Source organism: Meriones unguiculatus, chromosome 4 (genome assembly GCF_030254825.1).
Source record: "Meriones unguiculatus strain TT.TT164.6M chromosome 4, Bangor_MerUng_6.1, whole genome shotgun sequence".
In the NCBI taxonomy this organism is placed as follows: Eukaryota; Metazoa; Chordata; class Mammalia; order Rodentia; family Muridae; genus Meriones; species Meriones unguiculatus.
Window position 1 is genome coordinate 72,313,065 of NC_083352.1, and position 24,853 is coordinate 72,337,917.

The 24,853-nt window shown below is 44.3% G+C and overlaps 1 protein-coding gene across 28 annotated transcripts in view; it reads right to left on the reverse strand.

Moving 5' to 3' along the window:
- The window catches only part of Kcnma1 (potassium calcium-activated channel subfamily M alpha 1), a 695,343-nt gene that overhangs the window by 220,864 nt on the left and 449,626 nt on the right, over nucleotides 1–24,853 (reverse strand). For 27 of the 28 annotated variants that reach the window (XM_060382122.1, XM_060382121.1, XM_060382116.1 and 24 more), the window contains 4 exons: nucleotides 16,529–16,604; nucleotides 7,360–7,435; nucleotides 5,876–6,046; nucleotides 4,291–4,382 (listed from right to left, as the gene is read on the reverse strand). In XM_060382122.1, the coding sequence (XP_060238105.1) occupies nucleotides 4,291–4,382; nucleotides 5,876–6,046; nucleotides 7,360–7,435; nucleotides 16,529–16,604 (415 nt within the window). Of the gene's footprint in view, nucleotides 1–4,102; nucleotides 4,195–4,290; nucleotides 4,383–5,875; nucleotides 6,047–7,359; nucleotides 7,436–16,528; nucleotides 16,605–24,853 lie in introns of all 28 variants that reach the window. The other variant, XM_060382149.1, reaches the window with a different exon arrangement.

A 24,853-nucleotide genomic window follows, 5' to 3' on the forward strand; every position in this document is an offset into this window, starting at 1 on the left:
CCTAGTGGGCAGAGAGCAATGCCCAAGCAAGTTGGAGATTTTGAAGACAATTTAATTCTTCTCTGCACCCTTGGAACATTGGGTCCAGATGTGGGTAGAAAATGGACCTCTTTAAATAAATTCACCGTTATCTCTTGGAAGTTGTGAATGGCCACAACCACTCAATATCAACCTACAAATGGCAGAATTTTCCTACGTAAAACATTATGGGTTTTCTACATACATGACCAACATTGAAGCTCCAGAGGTGGCTTTCTTGTACTAGGTTTGACGGTAATTACCACTCCCCATTCTAGACTGGGGATGTCCCCATGGAAATTTTTCTTCCATGCTAATTGTACTCAGTTTCCTACTCTCCTTTGTATACCCCTTGTCTTTTATTATTCATATCTCTCCATAGGTTCTCTCAGCCTTTGGCTCCCAAATATCTACAGAGCCCTCTAAACCCATCCTCTTGGTGTCCCAAATACCTGGACCAGGACTACCTCAGTTTGGGGCCACTGAAGCCAAATACAAGGCTTGGGAAACACAAGGTCTGGATGGCTCCTCAGCTGTACTGTCTCTATCCAGGGGGCTACAGCTGATAGATTCCTCTCTGTAGCCAATTATTTTCCATGGCCCTTGGCCATATGACCTTGGACCATGATCTTGTCAGTTCTCATAAACTAACCAGGAGTAGAATGAATTACACTCAAAGGAGAAACCTCTGGGGGAACTGTAAGAGGCTGTGGGGGGAAAGGGACAGTAAACTAAGGATCCCAAGGCCATGGGAGTCTCAGTGTCCCCCATGCCTCACCACCTCTGAGCGGCTTTCATTGTACATGAAGGGAAGAAGGCAGAGTCAAAGGCCTTGGGAGGCAAGCTGAGCTATAGGAGGGCTACTATACTGAATAAGATTTAGAGTCTCAGCCCAAGAGGCTAATTGTCCCCAATACTTCAAACTTGGATAATTTTCTGATTGAACCTTTTATTAACATTCAAGTCTCTAGTACTGATAAATGAAGGGACATTGCAGCTGGTACCTGCACCTACTGCTGGGCTGAATGACCTGAGATGTGATGACTAATGAAAAGGTTGAAGTAGGCCTCAGCAGGCCTCACCTCACCTTGATTCTATCTAGGCAGGGATGAAGTTTTGGGACTGTAGCAGCAAATAGTTACATTATGCCAAACACATTGATTAAAACTCACAAGGAAGTGCCAAGAAAACCTCCATCATCTCCAATATTTAGATGTAGCTGTTGTATCATTCAAGCCCTAAATTCTCTATCATTCCTATTTTTAATTTGAATAATTTTTGGATTTCAAATTTTTTGTGTCTCTGCAGTTTATAGGTCCTAAGTTACTTTCAGTTGTCTGACAAGTTAATGTCTTATTATAAGTGGTTACTTCTGAATAAAATATGCACATACAAAAAGATCCTCTTAACTATGTATACATTCATGTTGTTTTCTAGGCATTTGCTGAAGTCAGTTCTGGGGGGCAGCATGTGTACATGTGTGGACGGGAAGAGTGCATGCATTTTTGCATGTACAAAAACTCAGAAGTGCTGCCTGCTATTTTAAGAGTCTAAACTCCAGCTCTCAACAAAGTTAAGCCCCTTTCCTTTTGCAAATGCATTTAATTTTATCTGGAAACTTTTTGACGTTCGAAATAGAACAACTGTAGTTTCTCATTATGTTTGCTGCCAGAATCCATGCTTCGTTGCTCAAGTAAAGACCTTATATTGCTAATTACTACCACATGCCCATATCCCAAGCGAAAGGAAACTTATTGATTCTGACAGCCCATTCTCTCAACACTGAATTCCAAATGAAAACTCAAATTTTGGCCAAACATAACATTTCATCAATCTTGTTCTACTGACTGGAAAAACAACATCAAACAAAGGGTGCTAATGGCCCTTTATTACCGTTCCTTTCCCAAGCTTATATTTTCTGATGAAAGATCTAAGTGACCAAGGGCTTCTTTAAACTACTTGGTAATTAGCTTTTGAACCAGGAAACAATGCATAAAGTAAAGGGAACAGCCCTGGTGTTGATGACAGGACAGACACTATATACTACAGAGTCCAGGGACATTGGAGACCCAAAAGAGAACATTAAAAGCAAAATGCATTTTCATAAAGGGACAAGAAAAAAAGAGAGAGATGGGGAGAGAAACCAGGCTAAAAGTGGTGATAAAAGATTACAGAGCCAGAACGAAACTGGAGGAGACTGTGATCTAAAGTCCTCAGCAGGTGGGGCTTTAGGGGGACAGGCTGGACTTTAAACCTGACCAGATCAGACCAGGGTGGGCCAGTGAGAGCCAGTCTCAGAGCCTCATTCTGGGCCACCCATCAACAAAATCTGTCAGTCAACAGCCCACCCATATTGGCCCACAAAATTACTGAAGAAAAAAAAAATCCCACCTGGGAATGAGAGTCAAGAAATACTTTCAACTTAGATTTCAAAGCAATTGATTTTATTGACGTCACTGGGGACAGGGATAAGGATATGCTGGCTGAAACCGATGGGCTGGGACAGCTGTAATGAGGGCCTGGGACTCTCGGGATGCCCTCTGCTTTACAGAGACCTGCCCATATCTTAAAGGAGCACTGAATTAGGAAGCTGTTTTCCTGCTGGCTTGAGATAAATGACGGAGGGAAATCTTTGGGCTCATTTGGCCTTTTGGAAGCAACCGATGGCCCAGACATCAGAACAGCTTGGTTCTAACCTCATCCAGGGTTGTTAAGATAATAGGAAGGGGAGAGGCCTATGGGAGGAGATGGAAAGACATGCTGCCTTACTGAGAAGACGCCAACTGGCCACTTTTCCCACTGTCCTTTGTGTCTATGAAAGGAAACTGCTGTCCTGTGGGTAGTTCAAGGAAATGAGCCCTTTCTCCACCTCCTCATTTTCTAAACAGAGGGCTGGACACCTGAGCTCAGGATGTGTTGGACTCAATAATCAGAGAGAGGCTCCCTGGGCTTTGTCCAGCAGGGCCAACTGTCAAGATGGGAGGCACAGCCGTCAGGGAGGAAAGACATTTCCTTCAGTCCAAGTTCTTGTTTTCTTAAACTAAGGTAATCATTTGGCAATCAGTGAGAATAAGTAACAAGATAAAAGAGTTTCATGATGAGGAACAGGAGATGGGCATGAATGCCACAGTTTTCTACATTTTGATAGAGATGTGGGTGTCTGTGCTTGGTCTGTGTGTCAGTCCACATCCTTCTAGGCATACACAGAGATGTGGCCATTGATTCTACACACATTGTACCCTGAAACAAGAACACAGCTGAATGCCTCCTGAATGCTTTCAAAGCAAGTATTTACTGACTTTTGAAGATGGTTGAAGGCGGCCCATCCTCCCACCAACGCTCCTCTGTTAAGATGGCCCTCTCTCTGGCAGAGGACCGTGAGAATAAGGTTCCAGCATCAGCATCAAAATAAAACTTCTGGTCCCCGTTGGACTCATGCCCTGATATTGATGCTGATAAAGTGACCTGAGCACAAATTGAAATAGTTCCCAAGAAGAAAACCTTCATGTTTGAGAAATCAAACAAAACACACATCACCAATTGCCTGTGGCACCCTGACAGCATAGCTGTAATACTTCCTGCCCAGCAGGCATTTCCACTGTGTAATGAGACCCTTTAATGACAAGGTGGGGAGCTTACTGGCTCAGAGAAGAACGGTCTCCTTGTGGCCACAGACATTTCTGGTAGGAAGGATGGCCAGGCCTTGCCTTGTGCTGCAGTCTGGCCCACTTTAGTGCATGTGCCAAACCTACCAGGGGTAACGAGGTGAGGAACCAGAACTTGATCGTATCACTGGCTCATGAAATGAGCCTGGTTTGTCTGCTAAGGAGGAGGGTAGAAAACACGGTTCCAGATACACACACACCCCTTTAAATAAATTCACTGTTATCTCTTGGAAATCGTAAATGGCCACAAGACCTCTCAAGATGGTCCAGCCATCTCCCATACTCTGAAACCATGCCCCTGTAGAACACGCTCCCTCCCTCAGGGTGGGCCGGGTGGAGGGAGGGGCGTGAGTCAATGCCGCTGCTGCAGGGACTCCTCAAGTAACTCAAGCGCAAGTCCTCAGGTGCGACTGACTTACTTTCTGCCTCCATGTTTGTTAAAAGTCCCGCCGAATTTATTCCGATTCAGGATGAGAGCAGCAATTTCAGGCACGTAGCGGGCAAACATTGCCTACATGCATGAGACAAAGAAACAAGAGCCGAACAGAAATGGCATGCAGAGAGGCTCCTATGTCGCGGAGGCCGCGAAAGCTCTTGGCATACTTACTTTCTTCCACTAACCGCGCTATAGGAGCCCCCGTATTTCTTGCGGTTTCCTATTAACTCTATGATTTCAGGGACGTAGCTGGCAAACATGGCCTAAGGAGAAGAGGGGAGACAGAAGAGAGACTAAAAAAGACAGGCCAAAGAAAGGGTGACCGTTTCAGAAGGGGAATACTAAGATCTGAAAACACAAAAGGATTAGACCTGTGAAGGTGTGCGCTCTGTGTTGGATTACACAACAATAACAGGACAAAGGGGAAGCTCCTGAAAAATACACAGAATGGAACAAACAGGAGTTGACCTAGACGACTAGAAAACGACAAATATAATGGAGACAAGAGTAAGTGAGCTGACATCTTCTTCCTGAAGAAAAGTAGGTAAGAGGCTTATAGAACTGGTGAAAGCACACACACACACACACACACACACACACACGCACACACGCACACACACACACACACACGCACACACGCACACATGCACACACACACGCATGCACACCCACATACACACATTGTTTGTCGAAAGTTCCTTCCAAATAACACTCAAAGAAGAATATTTTTATGAATGGCTAAAGGCACTAAACACTAAAAGAGTCTTAAAAATAAACATTTCCCTTTACAATGACTAAAAAGCACAGGAAGTCAATTTTGGAAATCATACAAGAGGAAAGGATAGCAAGGGGACACGAAACTGCCATGTTTTGCCCAACAAAGACTGTCCTGTGGCTGGATGAAGAGGTCTCCTTAACTGCGGGCCCTGCAGGAATGCTGGTAATGTCCACCCCCACACACGTTTATATACATTTTCAAAATGTGTGTGTCCTATGCATACAAGGCAGACAGAAATGTATGCATCACTTCATATAAATGTGTGCGAGGCGCACATTTGTGACAGCTGTCTGTGACTGAGATTTTAGTCACTTACCTCACACCACCCCCCACCCCCCAAAATCATACTTCATTATGAGCTACACTCAAAGACAAAACGCATCACTTGCCTGGAAGCTCCCTGCACTTACGTCATATGCAGTGGTCTCTTTCTACATAGGGACCAGTGAAACCAGTCACAAGCAGAGGCATGGAGTGGGTTTTGGACAGGGTCATTTATATCTATAGTGATGTTTCCTAGACGAGGGGACTCTGATCTCGAGGGCGGGACCAGCCACAGTGTTTGTTGGAAGTTTGAGGAGGGACATAAAGGGAGGGGGGACTCTTGAAACCGCCAACTGTCTACCAAGTCTAGACAGCATCTAGCAGTCAGCAGCAGCAACTGCGTGGAATGCTGAACCCCCTACCAAAGGGCCCGCTCAGGTATTAACGGCCTGCTCTCTTACGATGAGCAGGTTTGTTCTGAGCTCTGCAGCTGTCCTCAATGAGGACAATGTGCCTGGGTCTGCGGAACAAGCATCAACATTACACAAATGCACAACATCACCAAGGTGTTTGGATTTAGTTTGCCTGGTTGCATTAGGCAGTTACTTGCTTCCAGTGCAGAACACATAAAAACACAAAGTTGAAGGAAGTGGGTAGTAGCAAATGTTAACAACCATTAAAAGGGAAACAATAAATAAGAGGGTTTTTTTTTACCAGTCCCCCGAGGATGAAGAAGACCATGAAGAGGCGTCCAAGCGTGGTTTTTGCATAAACATCCCCGTAGCCCACTGTAGACATTGTGACCATGAGTAAGTAGACACATTCCCAGTAAGTAAGTGCCTGGTTGTTTTGGAAGTTTTCCCATGGGTCCCCTGAATTCTCCACCTACAGCAAAAGGAGAAGGGGGGGCGGAGAGAGAAAAGAAATCTGTCAGATAGCCATACCTACGGTATATGTGAAGCAGGAACCCTTAGAGCTCCAGAGGGTATTTTTACATAAGCTTCTTATTTGCGGTACAGAATAGGTGATTCTCACTAAGGCCAGATGCCTCAGAAACCCTCAGCAGGTACCAGAGAAGAGGAAGTAGATATAGCAAGAGGGACTGCCCTCAGCCTGACCTGACAGGGTGGGGGAGGAGAGAGCAGGGATGGGGAGAAACATCCCTGGCACGCTTTCCTGCAGAATGGCGATGTTCCTATGCTTGCCGCCCCTTTACGCCATTCCCTTGCAGGTGTGAGATGTCTCTTTCTGCCTTCCTCTTGGAAACTCCTGCTTATATGTTAGACCTTCAGCAAAGGGTTCCGCACTGCTCATCATCTTAACTAAAGACACCACACCCAACTCCACATCTTCTGCCTGAACCCCAAATGCCATCTCCACGACTGGGACTGCTTGACTCTCTTGGATGAAGCCCACTAGCAAGTCTCTTCCAGCTTGAGAAACTTCTCTCGAACAGGAAGAGAGACCTCTTGAGAGCGGCAGCCACACAAGCTCTAGACTATAGGGCCTGCAGACTTATTCAGTTAAGGGCCATTGAGTCAATGGTTTCAGCCAGGGCTGCAGAGTTCCTGAGGTTTGCACTGCTGCTCAGCTCTTTGAGTTACGCTCTCTGAAGGCAGGCAAGGGAAATCTGCCTTGGAGGGGCAAGAAAGGTTTGGCTTAGTAATAGCTTTCAAACAGTCATTGATTAAAACAAAACAAAACAACAACAACAAAAAAAAACATTTGGGAGGTTTGACACAACTTGACAAATCATCACGAAAGACAGTCAAAGGCAACATTTGTGGGAGAGGAGGAGGAACAGATGCAGGGATCTGTATTTGTTGTTTACAAAGAGCCTTGTGGTTCAGAAAGCACAGGGCCAGACTTTTTCTGAGCATTTGCTGTGGAGGCACTGCCATCTTGTGGCCGTTTGAAGTTATTGCATTCAGAGTAAAAAAAATTAAAGTCTCCCTGAAGCAACACAGGTAAAGCTGAAAAATGCAGGTTGATACTGTGAACATTACTCACCATCTGGAACGAGGGTGGGGGTGGGGTGGTAAAGAATAGGGAATCTTGAAATTTTTGTGGTTTGTCCCTCTTTCCTATATCTACAACTAACTAAATTTGTCTCTCTCCAAATAAACAAATATTAAGTAATAAAACAATTTAGCAAGGGCTTGCTCAAGACCAGTCAGGACAGCTTCACAGCTACTTACCAAGTGGATGAATCCAGCTGCAGTCAGCCACGTGCTGATAAATATGGACAGCAGATTCACCAGCTTGATGGAATTACTGTGCAAAGGAGACAAGAAGAGTCCCAAAGTTACAGAGAAGACACATTTGGAACTGCCTGGTGGTGTCATGTGGTCCTCTGGGGAGAGACAGGCTGCTATCATCATAACGGAGTCTGGCTCAAGGAAGGTGAGATACAGTGGTCAGGAATGAGGGTCTCAACAGGCCCTCTAGTACAATCATAGCCAGGCCTCGCAGTAACCCCTCAAACTGTGTTAAAACCTAACTTGTCTGAAGCAAAACTCTTCCAATACATGTGTATGTGCAGCACACACACACACACACACACACACACACACACACACAAAACCAGAAAGAAGAGTACATAAATTTGTATGTTCTCTACCTGTATATCTAAATATTCTGACTCATTTTCCTCAATGTGTTTCTTCTTTCTGATTGTATTGATGTTTTGTTTGTGCCACTGTGTGTGGACACCACAGCAGAACCTTTAATCACTGGACCATTCAGCTCCTAAGCAGGACACTATACATAGAATCATTATGCTGCTGTGTTGAATGAAGCAATGGGACCTAACACACGATCTTTATTTAAATGCCTCTATTTGTTCTGAAATTCTGTTTAGAATTGTTCCCATCATTTTCACCAGGTAGAAAATAATCTCCCACCTCTTCTTCTCCCATTACTGGCCCAACACAGCTCCTGGGGACAGTAGCACTTCGCTGCCCTCTTTCTGACCATTTCTTTCTCTTGGGTAACATATTATTTACATTTCAATAGCTTGGGAGGTTAATATGGTGACACCTGAGACTTTCGAAGTATGTACACAGCAGTAACTCATGCTGCGTGTTTGATGTATACTGACTAAAAAATCCTCACACGGCTGTTCAAGATCATCTGGCAGTTAGGACACTCACCAGCTGTACTCAGCAGGCCACACAGTTGGAAATGGAACTGGGGCCATTTCAGCCACTATCAGATCTATTCTACCAAAGTCAATAGCGTAGTCCCAATGAGACTACCTTCATCAACGGCTGACGGTGTTTGGATCCTGAGTGTACCTGAAAGACCAGGATGGAGGCCTATGGGTCAGCCGAGGATTTTGACGGAATGTCTCCCAACAAAGGCTGTCATCACTTGTCCTGGGTGAAGTTTACACTTACATAACTGAAGAGAGGAATCCACGGTCTCTGTTTGTCCAGAGTTGATTCAGACAGCACAAGACAAGGATGAGTAAACACTTCCAAAGCTGGGGGTGAGACCGGCCTTTTGAGATGTGTGGGATGAGACCCTGCTCGTCTGACCATGTGCCAGAAAAGCAACAGACTGTCCATTCTTGGTCCTTTCCAGAAATACCATTGTGTAGTCCCTGCTGACTGCTGAAGCTTTGATGTACCAAGCACGATCCTGAGTCCTTTTCTCTTTTCAGAGCCTCATCCTTCACTCTAATGCAGGTGGTTGGCTCTGACATTGCTGTCACCACCTAAGAAACTGAGGCTTGTTCTGCCCAGTTCACGAACCCCAAAAGACCAGGAATAACTAGACTCCACTGTAAATACACGAGGTTCTTTTTTATTGTAAATTACAAGCTGCAGCTTGGGCCTACACAGCCCGACCGCCAAAGCGGTGGGAGCTGAGCACGCTGCACCCAGGTTAATTGGGTGATATATAGATTCTGGTCCCTCCCAGCATGCCCAAGGCAGGGGCAATTCCTGCCTGGCAAGCATCTATTGGTCAAGATGCTACATTTTGAATTGATTGGCTATAGGAAGGTTCCCAGACCCTTAATGATCTGGTGTCCCTCCCTAGGGGGATGGTCCAGTTTCCTAGCAACTGTATCTCTAGTGGGTGGGGAAAGAATGCAGTGAGGTGGCTCTTCCCCTCAGGGCATTACTAAACTTCTTTACAGTACCTACTTTAGGTCTTAATAATAGCTGCTACTTTATCTTTTGGTCTCTCATTTCCCCCTTACCCATGATCATTTGATGACCCAATCTTGGGTCTTCCAGATATGACCCCTTGTATCTCATAGATTTACCTTTTTATAATGGGATCTGAGTACCATTGACCATGACTACAGGTGTCCCTCCCTAGGGGGGGAGGGTCCAGTTTCCTAGCAACTGTAATAATAGCTGCTACTTTATCTTTTGGTCTCTCAGGCTTAGGGAGCCTATGGCTGCCTGGGAAATCATAGTGGCTAAGTGGTAGGCCACATGTAAGTAACTTGAGGAAACAGAATAAGAAGCCACAGGGACTTTGTTTTCATCCTGTGATTGTCCATCATCTCTTCCTAAGGGCCTATCTTCCCACAGCTCCTGGGATGGATACTGGGGTGTCAATCAGGAGCTCCTCCCTTTACTAAGCAGTCCCAAAGAATGTGGCCAGTAAAAGCCCTTACCAAGAGATAGGCCTATTAGACATACCTTTCAGGAATTACATGAAAGAGCACTCTAGTCCTTTTCAAAACAGGTGGAGAGAGATTGAATCCCCAGAAGGGAAGCTGAACGGCTGAGTGCAGATATGCTGTAGGTTAGCCAATTCCCCCGAGGCCCCGTCATTCCTATACATGACAGAAATGGCTCACATCCACAGTGTTCACTAAGAACATACTAACTGGCGGTGTGCCTCCACTGTGGCCTGCTGTTGTAGTTAGCCCCTGGCTCTAGGTGCTGCGGTTCAAAGTCGGCACTCCTGAGGGCGAGCATGGCTGTGCCAAATCCTGACCTTCAAACCTTTTCCAGATATCTCAGGGGTCACTCTACCCTTTGCTTTCTCTCAAACTAAGCTCTGTAGGTAGGAATGGAGTAACCAACTAACAAAATAATGTGTTTAACAGTTTCTGTCTTCACCTCTCTCCACAGCTGAGGCAAACTGAGACCCTTGCCTCTTTGTTTCATGGACCCATCTGGAGTCCTCTTTCTTGGCTTCCAGAGTCCTCTTTATCGGAAGGATAGTTCCATGAATCAGAGATGAGCAGGGTGGAAATGAGACAAGCAGTGCCTATTGAATGTCATATGAAGTAACCCTGGCAAGCTCGCCCTGTCTCATCAGCTGGGTTATCACTACATGCTGCTCCCAGGAAATTTCTCAATGGAAAACCAGAGCAGTTAACCCAATTTCCTGTCTCTACCTTTCAAGCCCCCTAAACGCAACCTGATATTGAAGAGGAAGAAGGAGGAGAACAAGGTAGCCTGTGGCAAAGGGAGAGGGGCTGTGTGCTGCTTTCATTTTCCCAGGGGAGAACTCAACACCTAATTGAGTGACTTGCCCACTCCCAAATCCTTGGGGCCTGAAAGAGCACCGAGCCATCAACAACCATGTGGAGTCCTTTCAAGATATTAAATCTGTTGACATCTCTTGGTGCTTTGTGAAAATGGCCTAAATATGGTGATTATTAATCTCTTAATGACTGTCACTGGGATATTAATGGTACTTAAGGGAGCTCTTGCTGTGTGCAGAACATTTAATCATGGTTGCTGAAACAGATCAGGCTCACTGCTGAAATCTGATTATTTGTACAACATTAGCATTATCAGAGATTGCTCATATGAGGAAGTAGACTTTCAGATTGAACACTACATCCAAGTTAATATGTGAAAGCTATGTGCGAAATCTGCAAGGTTAACCCTGATGAATGCTCTCTGCCTTAACTGATGTGGACTTTGTCATCTTGAAGACAAAGAGGGAGGAATTGCCAGGTGAATGTTGTGTGTTTGTAGCAAAAGAGTAATTGGATGTGGCTATGTGCAGCCTGCATGGCTAAGCCCAAAGGCCTGGAGAGAACATGAAATCATCAGGAGATACAACGGTGTAGACCCTGCAAAGTATAGTTCCTTGCCTTGAAGGAAAGATTGTGATCCTATCATGAAAACCTAGGGCCCTCTTTTTTTAAAAAAGTCATTTTTGTGTTTCCATGGAAACTTCTGAGTTCCTATGCAAGGTTGTTCTGATTTGGTCTATGGCTTAGCTTCTTTTCTATTGCAAAGATAAGACATCAGGACTAAGTCAACTTGTATGAAAGAAAAAAAACCCTGTTTTTTGAGGGCAAGTCTGTAACCATCATGGTGGAAAAGTAGGCATGGCACAAGAGCAAAAGCGGGGAGCATTCATCCCTATTAGCAAATAGGAGGCAGAGAGAGATAACAGGGAATGATGTGAGCTTTTGAAACTTTGAAGCCCACCTCCAGTGACATACCTTCTCCAACAAGGCCACACCCAGTAATCCTTCCCAAACAGTTCCACCAAACTGGGAACAAGTATTCAAGTATATGACACTCTAGGAGTCATTCTCACTCACATCACACAGTAGGAAATGACTCTCAAGGGCATATATGTTAAAAGGACTTGGTCCCTAAATGGTGGCACTATTTTGGGAGGTTCTGAAAACTTTAGAAAACAGGGTGTAGGTGGAATAAGTATGTTAAAAGATGTACATTTATGGTGGCTTGTCTCTGATGCCTTCTTCCACTCTCTACTTCCTTATCCTCTCTCTCTCCAGGTAGCTATGAGGTGACCAACTTTGCTTTCTCAGGATGCTCCACCTCACCACCATGTAGGAGCAACAAAGCCAGCTGACCATGGACCAAAACCTCTGAAACTCTGAATTCAAATAACTCTTTCCTCCCTAAGTTATTTACTTTGGACCTTTGGCACAGTAATGAAAATCTGACTAACACGGAACTCTAATCATAGACTTAAGTAGACACAGTGAATTGTCAGTGGGCAGGCAGGAGTGTGCTGGGAGTGAGAGTCTGACTCCTAAGATTACAGCAGGTAAAGCCAAAGCTGCCAAGGGTTCATCTGGGCACTTACAGAACATAAAACACATTCTGGTAAACTCTGAAAATGTCTAGCCACTTTGAAAAAAGAAGCAACAATTTACCCCTGTCCCTGTCTTTCACCTGGTTTCTGGTTGAGGGAACAGCCACGTGCCAACATAGTTTGTTGTTGTTGTTTTGTTTTCCCTTTTTCTTTTCAGTACAATATTTGCTGAGTAGCCACAAATGTCCTGAACTGGAGAGTTGACTAGACTAGGCCACACTGAGATTAATAAACTTTGAGATAAAAAAAGAATGAAGCAAAATCATGTGTCAGGCCTGTCCCTTAATGATCTCCTTGTCCATCTTCCCTTGTCCCATCTGTACTGCTCTGAGGCCAGGCACTCAGGCCTTCCCTGGACTTTCGTTCTTTTCTGGTCTTAAGAGCTATAGAATCTTAGATACTTCAAACCAACTCAATACAACTAGTGGAATCATAGATGTTTAAGAATGTTGAGTGTTCATCTCTCCTAATTAGAACCCTTCAACATCGACATCTTGTTGTTCAAATAACCCGTCAACCTAAGCAACCTCATAGTGTGTCCTCTACCTCACACCCCCTGTAATCTCCATAGCAAATGTCCTGCTCCATAAACTGCCTTGGAGCGATTTCTGAAGTTATCTACGTACTAAAGGTAATTTCAAAAGGGCTTCCTGCATGGTTTGCTTAGGTGACTAGTAGTGGGTGTGCATATGGGCTCTGCAGGGGATGACACTGGCATGGAAGAGAGCCTCGGCTGCCTGAGCACACCAGAGACGGGGTGTTGTACTTCCCCTTTACACTCTTCCACATGGTACGAATGCTCAAGGGGAGCATGTGCCACTTAACAGTTAGAGGAAACAATAAGGCAGTTTTCATCGTGGGAAAACATGTACTAGGTAATTCATGTTTTAATAAACATTATTGATCCTGTTCAACAAGATGTGGGATTAAAGCCCTTAAGCAGATTGCACTTGGCTCTCCTAGGGGAGAAAATGACCCAACAGCACTGAATATTGACCCACCAGCTTGGAGGATGATTGAGGAACTTCTGAAAGCTCCTGTGAATGACCCAGAAACTCTAGTCTACCTTTATGGGTTATCTTGGGATAACTGCTGACTTATAGTTGGAGGACCTGCCCTGATGCTGGCTATGCAGTCCCGTGACTGTCCTCCTGCTCACCCTGGTTCCTTCTGCTGTTCTCCTCATTTTTCACCCCTGTCCACTTCACACTTACTATTGTGTCCAGTTTCTTTCACTTCTCAGCTGGATGGAGCAATGGAAGAATAGAAAATATAACCACAATTTTCAAAGCATTGTTTTCATCACATCTGATGTCTCTCTCCTTACCTAATACCACGGACTGGCGGAGGACTGACGGAGGACTGACACAGGAGAAAGCTAGACAAAAATCCCCTAACAATGGTGACACAGCTTCCCTGCACCACCTGCTGCCATAAAGCCACCATGAGTACACAGGACTCACAAGAGAATCGTCCCAAGCTCTAGAAACCTGTGGCTTCATGTCTTGTATGGAGCTTTGAGAAACTGAAGGAAGAAGCAAAGCACAGCTGGTCACCCCAAGGGTAGGGTACCCCAACATGTCTAGAGTTCCCACAGCTGAAGGAGGTGCTTCCCTGGACCCGGACCTGGACACCTGGCCTTTGCCTACTTACCCTAAACTTACCCTCCTTTTGTCACCCACAGAATGCTCAGGACCATGACATGGTCAATAAATATCTTGATTGAACTCAGCCTGCCTTCCCTACCCTTCCTGTGACCATCTTCTGCTCTCCCCTGCTCCACCAGAATGATAGATGCCTAATTTTTCTCCTTGGAAAGACGCTTCCTACTGCACAACATCTGCCAGGCCTAGCACAGTGACTCAGGCCTACCACAAATACCTCACAGGCCTGGGCTCACTCCTGTTCTAATACCTACCATTCTGACAGCACATCTGGTTTTGAGTTCTCACTCCCACAAGACCTTTGGCCACAAGATTTGTTGGAAGACTTGCCATACACATTAACTTTTGTATACATAGATGCTCATTTTAGACTCAGGGCCCATACAGCCACCTGATTCTAACTTCGAACAACATGGACCCAGGACATCCACAGCGTAGGGTTTTGAAGAAAGACTTTGTCTGAGAGTAGAAATCTGCCTCAGTGGGAAGTGGGGGTGTAGAGGGCTAGGACTGCAGACACCAAAGTACTGCTGCCCTGCTGGAGCACTGTGGCCCCACCCGCAGCGGCACAGTCCCCTCTTCCCTCAGCCAGCTGCTTCCCCTTTCTTCAGCCTTCACTTAGAAAGTGAGCATTAACTCCACAGCTACGAAGAGGCTCTCCAGGGCAGCCAGGCACAACTTCCAAATCTAAAAGAAAGGCCATCTTTGCTGAGGGGTGGGAGATGGGTGAGTGCTCTCGCACAAGGCTAGTGAAGGACTTTGATGGCACTGAACAGTGATGCAGAGAGATGTACATGGACATGAGGAGGCCTGGAGCACCATTCTCTCTGCTTTACTGCTCAGAGGGCTAGAATATTCCCAGAATCCCAGTGTCATAGAATACAAGCCACATTCATTTATGAGGTAAACGACAAGTAGAAGACAGAGACTGAGAACCTCGGAGGGCCTGTGAGAGCATGTACATGGTTTTGTTCTAATGCCACCCTACTCCCACCCTGCTAGAACATGAATCTTCAAGTCAAGGCCCCAAGTTTGATACTGGGCACTCACCAACTCTCCCTGGGGTGGGGAACATGTGACATGTGAATTGTGTCTTCATGTGACTCAATTCGGTATATATTAATACTAGATATGCTAGGTTTTGTTTTGTTTTGTTTTGCTTCACTTTGCTTTGTTTTGAGACAAGGTCTCATATGTGGCCCTGGATGACCTGGAACTCATTGTATAGATCTAGCTAGCCTCAAATTTGCAGAGATCCACTTGCCTCTGCCTCCTTAGTGCTGGGATTAAAGGTCCTAGTTAGGTATTCTAGCTTTGTTAATCATTTCTAGTTCAAAAGCAATATAAGAGTATTGCACAAAAGATCTATAAAAAAGTTAAAACTTAAGTCTACTGTCACTCATAGAAAATTTTAAAAATTACTATTTAATAATGATATCATAAAGCAAAAGTAGAGAAGCAATAAATTTTTACCTCAGACAATAAAATATATAGGGACAGGGCATACCTTAAGAGTACTTCATGGCCCTTTTTACATTTTGACCTGCCTATAGAAAGTGAATTTTATCTCTTTTTTATACAGATGAATAGTTGGAAAAGGGGATAATTTGGGATTAAAGTAAGGAACAATAACAAAATGAAAGCAGACTTGTTGGATATATCAAATTCAAGAAGCTGGGTACCAGGTTTCATGACTAGGAAACCAACATTGTGTTCAAGCCCTCAAATGACAGGTACATTAATAGTACATGACACAAGACAGAGGTGTCCTGATTTTTGTCACTCATCAGACACTTTAAGGCCAACAAAAGAGGAAATGGAGCATTAGAGGGTCTTCTTAAAATGTCATTTCCGAGTGGGGGAATTTATGAGCTGTACTCACTCCCCATTAGCGTGCCTCTGACCCTCTTAGCGTGTTCATCAGCGCAGGCCAGGTTTCAGACCAGCGCTGGGCACTGAGAGGTCATCAGGCAGGAGATCCCTTGGGGAACTTCTGCCCCATCCTGGCTGTGTTTTCCAGATTATAACGTAGTTAGCAGAAGCTGTCATTGTGTATCTGACTGGAGGTTTTTAGGGTTTCCCCCACAAGGCAATTTACAGAGCACACCCCAAGGGCTCCATGGATATAAAGTGAAACAGCTCAAATAGACTTAGAAATGAAATGATTTTCTGTTTGCCATATGAGGTTTGTGATTGCCTGTCAAAAAGCATTGCTTCTTTTGCCTTTATAGCCAAGTTCAATTTCTTATTTAGTGGTAACTAAAGGGGCATTTAGGACCCAGCAGCAAGGACTTCCCAATCAATGAGCAAATCCATCCCTCATCCACTATGTACCTCTCCCAGGATGCTTATGTTGCAACCTCACTTGGTGCTCAGATACCAGTCATGTGACCTTGCCAGACTGTATGTATCCTCTTCCCCGCACAAATCTCCACATCTCCCCCTTTCTCTCATTTCTCCCTGGCCCTGCAGAAGAGAATACTGCAAGCTCTACCTTAGCAGCTTAGCTCTCCAGCTCTGTGATATATCACTCTTCCTGTGAAGAATGTAACTCTATCGTTTTAACACAATAAGAGCAAATGCCCTTGATATTTACAACCCGGCCCTAGGGAACCAGATGGGCAGAGGACAAGAATGAATATCTTACCTTGTCTTAAGGATATTCAGAAACTGCAAAATTTCTGAAAACTGTATCAGTCTGAGAGCTCTTAAAAACCTCAAGCCTGGAAAGAGAAAGGAAACAGAGGTGTTATTTCCAATGCTTGGTTGTCATGCTTATGGCCTGCTGTCTGAGTTACGGCCACTCGGGTCTGCTGAAAAGCTGTGGAGGCCTTGCAAAAGATGAATGTTCCAGTACCTTGGACCTGCTGCTTCATTTTGGTTTTCCACAGATTTAATCTTAGCTGGGAAATGGGCTTTCTTTTTAAACGTGAGCTGTTTGAAACCGCGTTAAGGATCGAGCTAGGTGAGAGGGTCCACATTAAAGATTGTCTTCCCTGGTAAGCTCTGATGTACTAAAGCCCCATCTGAGCTCCCCAGTGGTCTAGCAGAATTTGGGTCTCTGAAATATCCTGGGAACTGTGATCACTCAGGGTAACCCTTGTGCTTAGGAACAGATTAAGAATAAATCGGATCACCTATATCTTTGAGAATTTTTTTTAATCTTTATTTTTAGCCCTGACAGAAAAGAGACTACAGCCCAGAAAGTTACCTGTGTTCTATAATATTTATACTAAAATAGAAATAGAAATAATAAAATAAAATAAAACAAAATAAAATGGAAGAAATAAAATAAACACAAGTTGGTAAGAGCCCATGCTTCACAACTTCAGGGTCCCAAACATTACTAGTTCCGTTCTCACTGATGCCAGCCAATCATTTTTATATCCATAGCCTCTCTTGAACAGAAGAGTTACAGCTTCCAAGTGGAGAGGGACAACAACCAATGAATTGTTTTAGATTCTGTTAGTAACAGGGTACCATGTAGCCAGGCTGGTCATAAAAATTATTCTGTAGTAAAGGCTGGCCTTGAACTCCTGATCCTCCAGCTTCTATCTGCCAAATGCCAGGATTGCAGCAGCACTCCACCACACCCAGCTTTTTCTTTTGTCTCTTCTTTTTTTTTTTTTTTCTTCTTCAAGGGCCACTCTAGTTCTATCTAAGTAAAAGCCATGTGACAAAAATATTCTGAATCAGCCATGGACCCTAACACCATGTATGCCTTTACCACCACTCTGCAGAAGGACTCCCCAGATGCCGTCAGCCATCAGCAGGCTTTGGGGTACCCGTGCCCATGGGATGTGCTCTCTCAGGCTTTCAAAAGCACCTCAAGTGCCAGGGGTGCTGCTGAGTACAGGGAGTGAGTGCACAGCTGAATACATAGCAGGAGAGCTTATTCTGTTCCCCTCCAAGGAGGCAGGGAAGGAAGGCTCCTCTCTGCTGTGAAATGAGGCCATGAGATGAACCATGAGATTCACTCACTACTCCAGAGTGAAGCCTGGGGACCTTGTCCTTGAACAAAAAGTGTTCTAACTGGCCCATTGTAGAACTGTTTTGTTGTTGTTGTTGTTGTTTTTAATTATACTTTATTTACTTTTCCCCCCTCTAGTTCCCTCCCTTCTCCCCTCCCAATCCATCCCTTTCTCCCCCTCATCCACACACTCCCCTCTCCAAGTCCACTGGTAGGGGAGGGTTTCTTTTTCTTCCTTCTGATCGAAGACTGTTAAGTCTCATCAGGACTGGCTGCATTGTCTTCCTCTGTGGCCTGGTAAGGCTGCACCTCAGGGGGAGGTGATCAAAGAGCAGGCCAATCAGTTCCACAAGGAGAACAACAGAACCAAAAAAATTGAGCACAGGGGTCTTTCCTGAGACTCATACTCCAACCAAGTACCATGCATGGAGATAACCTAGAACCCCTGCACAGAGGTAGCCCATGGCAGTTCAGTGTCCAAATGGGTTCCATAGTAATGGGGACAGGGACTGCTTCTGACATGAGCTGTTTTGATAATAAGTAAAAATGAGCCTACAATCCAGAGGTGAGAGTGCCAGGCTCACAAAGGATGAAGGAGAACATAATAATGGTTCAAAGGGAGCATTTCTCATCTGAGGAGAATTAATCACTGTGAACAAAGATGATTTTTAGGAAGCATGCTCCTACTTTGCAAAAGAGTATTTACATAGTTTTTATTAACCAGAACAGGCAGACATGAGAATCTAGGTAGGTGAAATGAAAGAGGTTTGGAAAGCTGAAAACGCAGTCTTACCAGACTAATGGAAGGTTGCCTAACACTGCTGAAACCTGAATCTGAACAGAAACTGATTCAAAAAAGTGAAAAAGACATAAAATGTGAGTAAACACAATGGGGGTCACAGAGACCCAACAGAGGCATGAAAGGGAAGTACAGACAACTCCAATGTCAGAAGATAACAGAAAATAATTGCCTAGAAATGAAAAAAGAGTCAAGACGTATCTTCCTTTTGTTGTTGTTGCTGCTGTTTTCAAGTTTCGAGTATAGTAATCAAATAAAAAACACTGATTATAAAGCATCAGTGCTGGAGGATACATTAAAACAAGAAGTGCCAAATGCTGGCATCTGAATCTTAAGTGTCCCTCTAAGTTTCACACATGCTCAGATGAGAAAACTTGGCCCCTGGCTGTGGCACCAGTGGAAAGCAGGCCTCTGAGAGATGGGGCCTTACAGATGGAAGCCAGGCCATTAGGGGAATGTTCTAAAAGGAGATATTGGAACCCCAGCCCCCTCTTCTCTCTTTTCTGCTTCCCAGTCTCCATGAGATGAGCAGCTTCAAGCTACCACACACTGTGCACCATGGCACTGAATCTGAAGCAATGGCCAAATGACCATGCACTGAGACCTCCCAAAGCACGAGCCCAGATCCATCTTTCCTGTCTCTCGATTGTTGGAGGTATTTGGGCACAGATGGAAAGCTAACACAAACACTCAGAAATTCTTGACAAACAGTTTTTAACCTAAGGTTTTGGTAACCACTCAAATAGTGCTGCAAGACTGAAACCAACAGCAATGAAAACAGTTTTTACTTTATTTTGTTTTTCACAATTTATTATTTTTTTATTCATTTTTCATCCTGGTTGTAGCCTCATCTCTCTTCCCCTCTCAGTCCTGTTCTCCCTCACTCCCCCTTTTCCCCTCGCCTCTTTCTTCAGAAAGCGGGAGCTCCCTTTCCCATCCACCCCAGCTCGTCAAGTTGCATCAGGAATATAAAGCATCAACAGCATGTGCTGTTCCCCTGTGGCCTGGTAAGGCAGCCCTGCCAGGAGAAAGCGATCAAGAAGCTAGCAAATGAGTCTTCATCTGATACACTCCACACTTCCCTTACTGGATGACCCACATGAAACCTAAGCTGCCCATCTGCTACATCTTTGTAGAGGGCCTAGGTCTTTCATGCATGGCCCTTGGTTGATGCTTCAGTCTCAGCAAGCCCCTCTGGGCCCTGGTGGTCTTCTTGAGGAGCTCCTTGCACCTTCAACTCCTTTTCTCTTTCCTCCCACTTTTCCACAAGACTCCCTAAGAATCACCCAATGGTTGGCTGTGAGTCTCAGCATCTGTTTTCAGAGCTGGGTCAGGCTCTAAGATCAACAATTAATGAGACCTCTTAAAACTGAAAAGCTTCTGTAAGGCAATAGAAGGAAACAACACGGTCAATAGAAGGAAACAACAATCTACAGATTGGGAAAAGATCTTCACCAGTCCTACATCTGACAAAGGACTAATATCCAAAATATACAATCAACTCAATAAATAAGATACCAATAAACAAAATAACCCAATTAAAAAATGGGGTACAGAACTAAACAGAGAATTTGTAACAAAGGAATCTCAAATGGCAGAGAAGCACTTAAAGAAATACTCAACTTCCTTAGTCATCAGGGAAATGCAAATCAAAATGACTCTGAGATTCCTTCTCACACCGGTCAGAATGGCTAAGGTCCACATCTCAAGTGACAGCTTATTCTGGCAAGGGTGTGGAGAAAGAGGAACCCTCCTCCATTGCTGGTGGGAGTGTAAACTTGTACAGCCACATTGGAAATCAATCTGGCGCTTTCTCAGAAAAATGGGAATAGTGCTACCTCAAGACCCAGTTATGCCATTCATGGGCATATATCCAAAATATGCTCCACCATACAACAAGGACACTTGCTCAGCTATGTTCATAGCAGTTTTATTTGTAATAGCCAGAATCTGGAAACAACCCAGCTATCCCTCAACAGAAAAATGAATAAAGAAACTGTGGCACATTTACATAATGAAATACTACTCAGCTATTAAAACAAAGAAATTATGAAGTTTGCAGGCAAATGAATGGAATTAGAAAAGAACATCCTGAGGAAACCCAGACCCAGACCCAGACCCAAACACACACACACACACACACACACACACACACACACACACACGGTATGTGTGTTTTTCACATATAAGGGGATTTTAGCCATATAGTACAAGATAAGCATGCTATGAGTCATAGACCCAAAGAGGATAAATAACAAGGAGGATCCAAGACAGGATATATAAATCTTACCTGGAAAAGGAGATAGGATAGACAGACGTAATGGCTGAAGAGAGGGAACAAGGTAGGAGAGAGGGCACAGAGAGTTAAGTGGGTGGAGAACAGACCTGGGGAGAGCAAGGTGAGCAGGCAGAAGGAGTGTGGAAAATGGAGACATGGAGGGTGGGATCTCTGTGACGAGCAGGAGACCTAAGTCAGGGTAGGCTCCTGGGAGGATATGATGGAGACTCAAGCAGAGGCTCCTGGTAGCAGAGACCGTAGAGACTGAAGAGGATACTTTTTAACTACATTAGCTTCCCAGGAGAGGGAGTGGAATTTCAAACCACCCACAAAAACATCAATCCCAAATTTACCCCCTGCGTAAAAGATGCTCAGGGATAAAGACAGGATAGAGCAGAGATTGAGGGAATGCCCAACCAATGCCTGGCCCAACCAAAACCCACCCTCTGGAGAGTGCCAACACCTGACACTCTGAACAATACTCTGCTAAGCTTGCAGAGCCTGACAGTTTTCCTCTGAGAGGCTATAAGCAGCAGCACCTCAAAACAAAAAACATTTTTAAATATCCTATCTTTGTTTTCTCAGGTTGTGCAAAGCAGTCAATTAACCAATCAACCAATAAATCAAAGACATTAAATTAGGTCAGAGGTAAAGGGTTGGAGAGTAAGTTTCAGACTTTAAGCTACCCAGTGACCTCACAGTGCCATATGATGAAGTGACCAACACAGAGCATGAAGTAGCCAGCTGGGATAGACTCACAGTGACACGGCAGCTGTTTCCAGCTTAGCTTCACACAATGTTTGTGTGCACACATGGATATGCATATGAATGTACATATATATGGAACCAAAAGTACAATACTGCTGCCCTAAACTTTGAACTGAACTTTTTCTTTTTATTCCTAAATGCTGGATCGCCACATATCATTGACTTACAAACATATGATACAATAAAGGATTTTGTTCAGTGGAGGTAGGTAAGTATGAAGCTAGGAATATAAGGAATGGAGGGGGCACAGAGCCTACCTAGATCATGGTTAGCTTTAACTGTCAACTTGACAAAGTTAACAAAGTTAACAAAGTTCTCCTCTGAGAAGGGGGAACTCAGCTGAAGAATTGCCCAGATCAGACTGGCCTAGTGCCATATCTGTGAGGCATTCTGTTAATTGTCGATTGGTGTAGAAAGGACCAGTCCACTGTGGGCAGTACAATCCCTAGGCAGGTGGGCCGGGGCTGTATAAGAAAGCAGGCTAAGCAAGCCAGAGACAGGTAAGCCAGGAAGCAGCATTCTTCCATGGCTACTGCTTAAAGCTCCTTCAAGTTTCTGCCTTGACTTCCATGAATGATGGCTATAAAGTATGAATCTTTCCTTAAATTTCTTTTGCTCATGGTGTTTATGACAACAGAAAGCAAACTAGGACAACCTATACCCTTGTTAGAGAAGCCTGCTCAGCCAGCTCTGAGAGTCTTCCTAACAGAAGCTATCCAGGAGATAGTGCATAACAAAGAGAAGTTACGGAATTGTGGGGGTGGGGACACTTGGGCTCTCAAGAACGTTTTCGTGGAGTGGAAAGTATAGGAAGGCATGTCCCTGCCAGGGGAAACCCAGGTACTGTGAGACCAAGATTCTTGGGAGCTGAAGAGAGAATGGCTTGTTTCTCTGAGGCCTCTAGAGGTCACTGTCTTAGCATTGAGTCTCACTAACAAACAGAAAAAGTCCTATGTGGGATATAAACATCAGACCTTGGTCCACAACCTAAACCCACAGTTCACAACAATCCCCTAGTGGCATCTTAATCTGGAGCTCTTGGGGTCTCTGCTCAAAATTCTCTCTTCACACAGAGAAAAGTCAAAGGCCTGTGGACACCTAAAGTAATGCCATGCTATGATTTTAAACAAGAAATGTCCCACACAGGCTCATGTATTTGAACATGATCCCCAGTTGGTAGTGTTGTTTGGGGAGGTTATTAGCCTTTAGGTTAGAGCCTTGCTTGAAGAAATATGTCAACAGGGGCAGATTTTGGAGGTTTATAACCTCACCTGATTTCCTGTTCTTATTCTCATTCTCTCTGTCTCTGCCTCTCTTTGTCTCTCTGTATCTTTCTCTGTGTTTGTCTCTGTCTCTCTCTCTGTCTCTGTGTGTCTCTCTCCAGCCACCATGCTTTCCTTGTCTGTCTACATTATAATGGACTCCATGGCTCCAGAACCCTCTCGCCTTCTCTAAGTTGCTTCTGGTCATGGCATTTTACCACAGCAGCAGCATGGTAACTAGTACACACCCCTCTTGAACTGAAAACTCCTACTTTCATCATTTATTTGTTTTGGTCTTTCTATATGCATACATGTTTGTATGGTGAATGTATGTGTGTGTCATGTGTGGGATCCCTGTGGCTTGCTGCCAAATCTAGCCAAATCTATTAGAGTCAGATTCAGTGACAGACCTTGTCTCAAAAAATAAGGGAGACAGCAAACTAGAAAGACATTAAACATCAACCTCTGCCTCTACATACGCGTGCATAGATATGAATACCTATGCACATGCACACACACACATACACACACACACACCTGACATATAGTTATACTATCATTTTTAACTATTAGTAAAATAATTATGTTGAAAATAAAGCAAATTTGTATTATTGATCACCTATTTTTAATTACTTTCTCTATAAAAGCCTTGTCTTTAAAATCTCTGCAACAGACGAGAAGAGCTAAGGATATATACTACACGTGTGTACATCATACATATATGTGAAAACAATAGGGCCAGGTTTTATACCCAAATATGTCAAATTGCACCCAAATCCCAGACTTGTGGCCACTGACCTGAACAGACATCAGCAGACCATTTCAGCTCCAAACTGGGCTTAAGGAAGCTGTGTCGGTTTTTACTATTGTAGCAAAACATCATAGAGAAAATCAATGTTATAAAGAAAAGGCTTATTTTGGTTCTGTTCCAGATGTGTAACCACCTGGTTCTTGGCCTGTAGTGAGCTAGTTCAACATCATGGGGTATGTGTGGTAGAAGAAGCCAATTCAGATTACTATGTGTGTTATAGTGTATGCATGCACATGTCTACGGAGGTCAAAGGTAGATAAATGTATTAGTTTCTGTTCATGGACTCCATGTTGCTGTAAATAACTTGTAAACATGCAGGTATGGCTTCATTGCTTTGAAATTCTGTTCCTGTGGATAGAACATGGAGATTTAGTTGGCTATATAAATTTGGAGGCATTCCAGGCTCTTCCAGTCAACACAGGAATCCCCTGGACTTTGTAGATGCTCACACCCAGACTAAGTGAGTCTGAGAGGGGCTGACACCGCGTGCTCTGAAGCAGCTCTCTGCTGAGGTAGGGCTGCTGGTCAGAAGATCACATGGGGACAAGACCCTATAGGATAGCAGCTCCCACCCCAGACTACTGCATCCACAGGGTGAAGAAGAAAAGCCAGTGCTGAGTGCGTCACCAGCCCAAGATACTCTGACTTAATATTAGTCAGAGTATAGTTTGGGAACAGAACATTTTAAAGTTCATATTCTAACATGTAACCATGTTTGGGAACCTCTGGTTAAGGGTACCTTTTTCTTTGTAAACCTTCAATTTATCACTCCATATTGGCATTTATTTATGCTGCCTAAAGAAGCATGCTTTGTTTCCACACCTCCCTCACAGCAAACTCCTGTGTATCTGAGTAATTGCTGAGTCACGCAAAAGCCAATAATTCACCCACTCAGCACACTACCTGCACATATAAACTCAGGTTTGAGGAACGTGCTATTTAGCTGCCAGTTAAAAGAAAAGAACAGAGTAATGTGTTATTGCTTATAGCATAGAACGCTCAGCATTTCGCAGAGATTCGGTGGGGGATAGTTTTAATGGCATGAATAGCATTTATTATTTCATGTTGTGATTAAATATCAGAA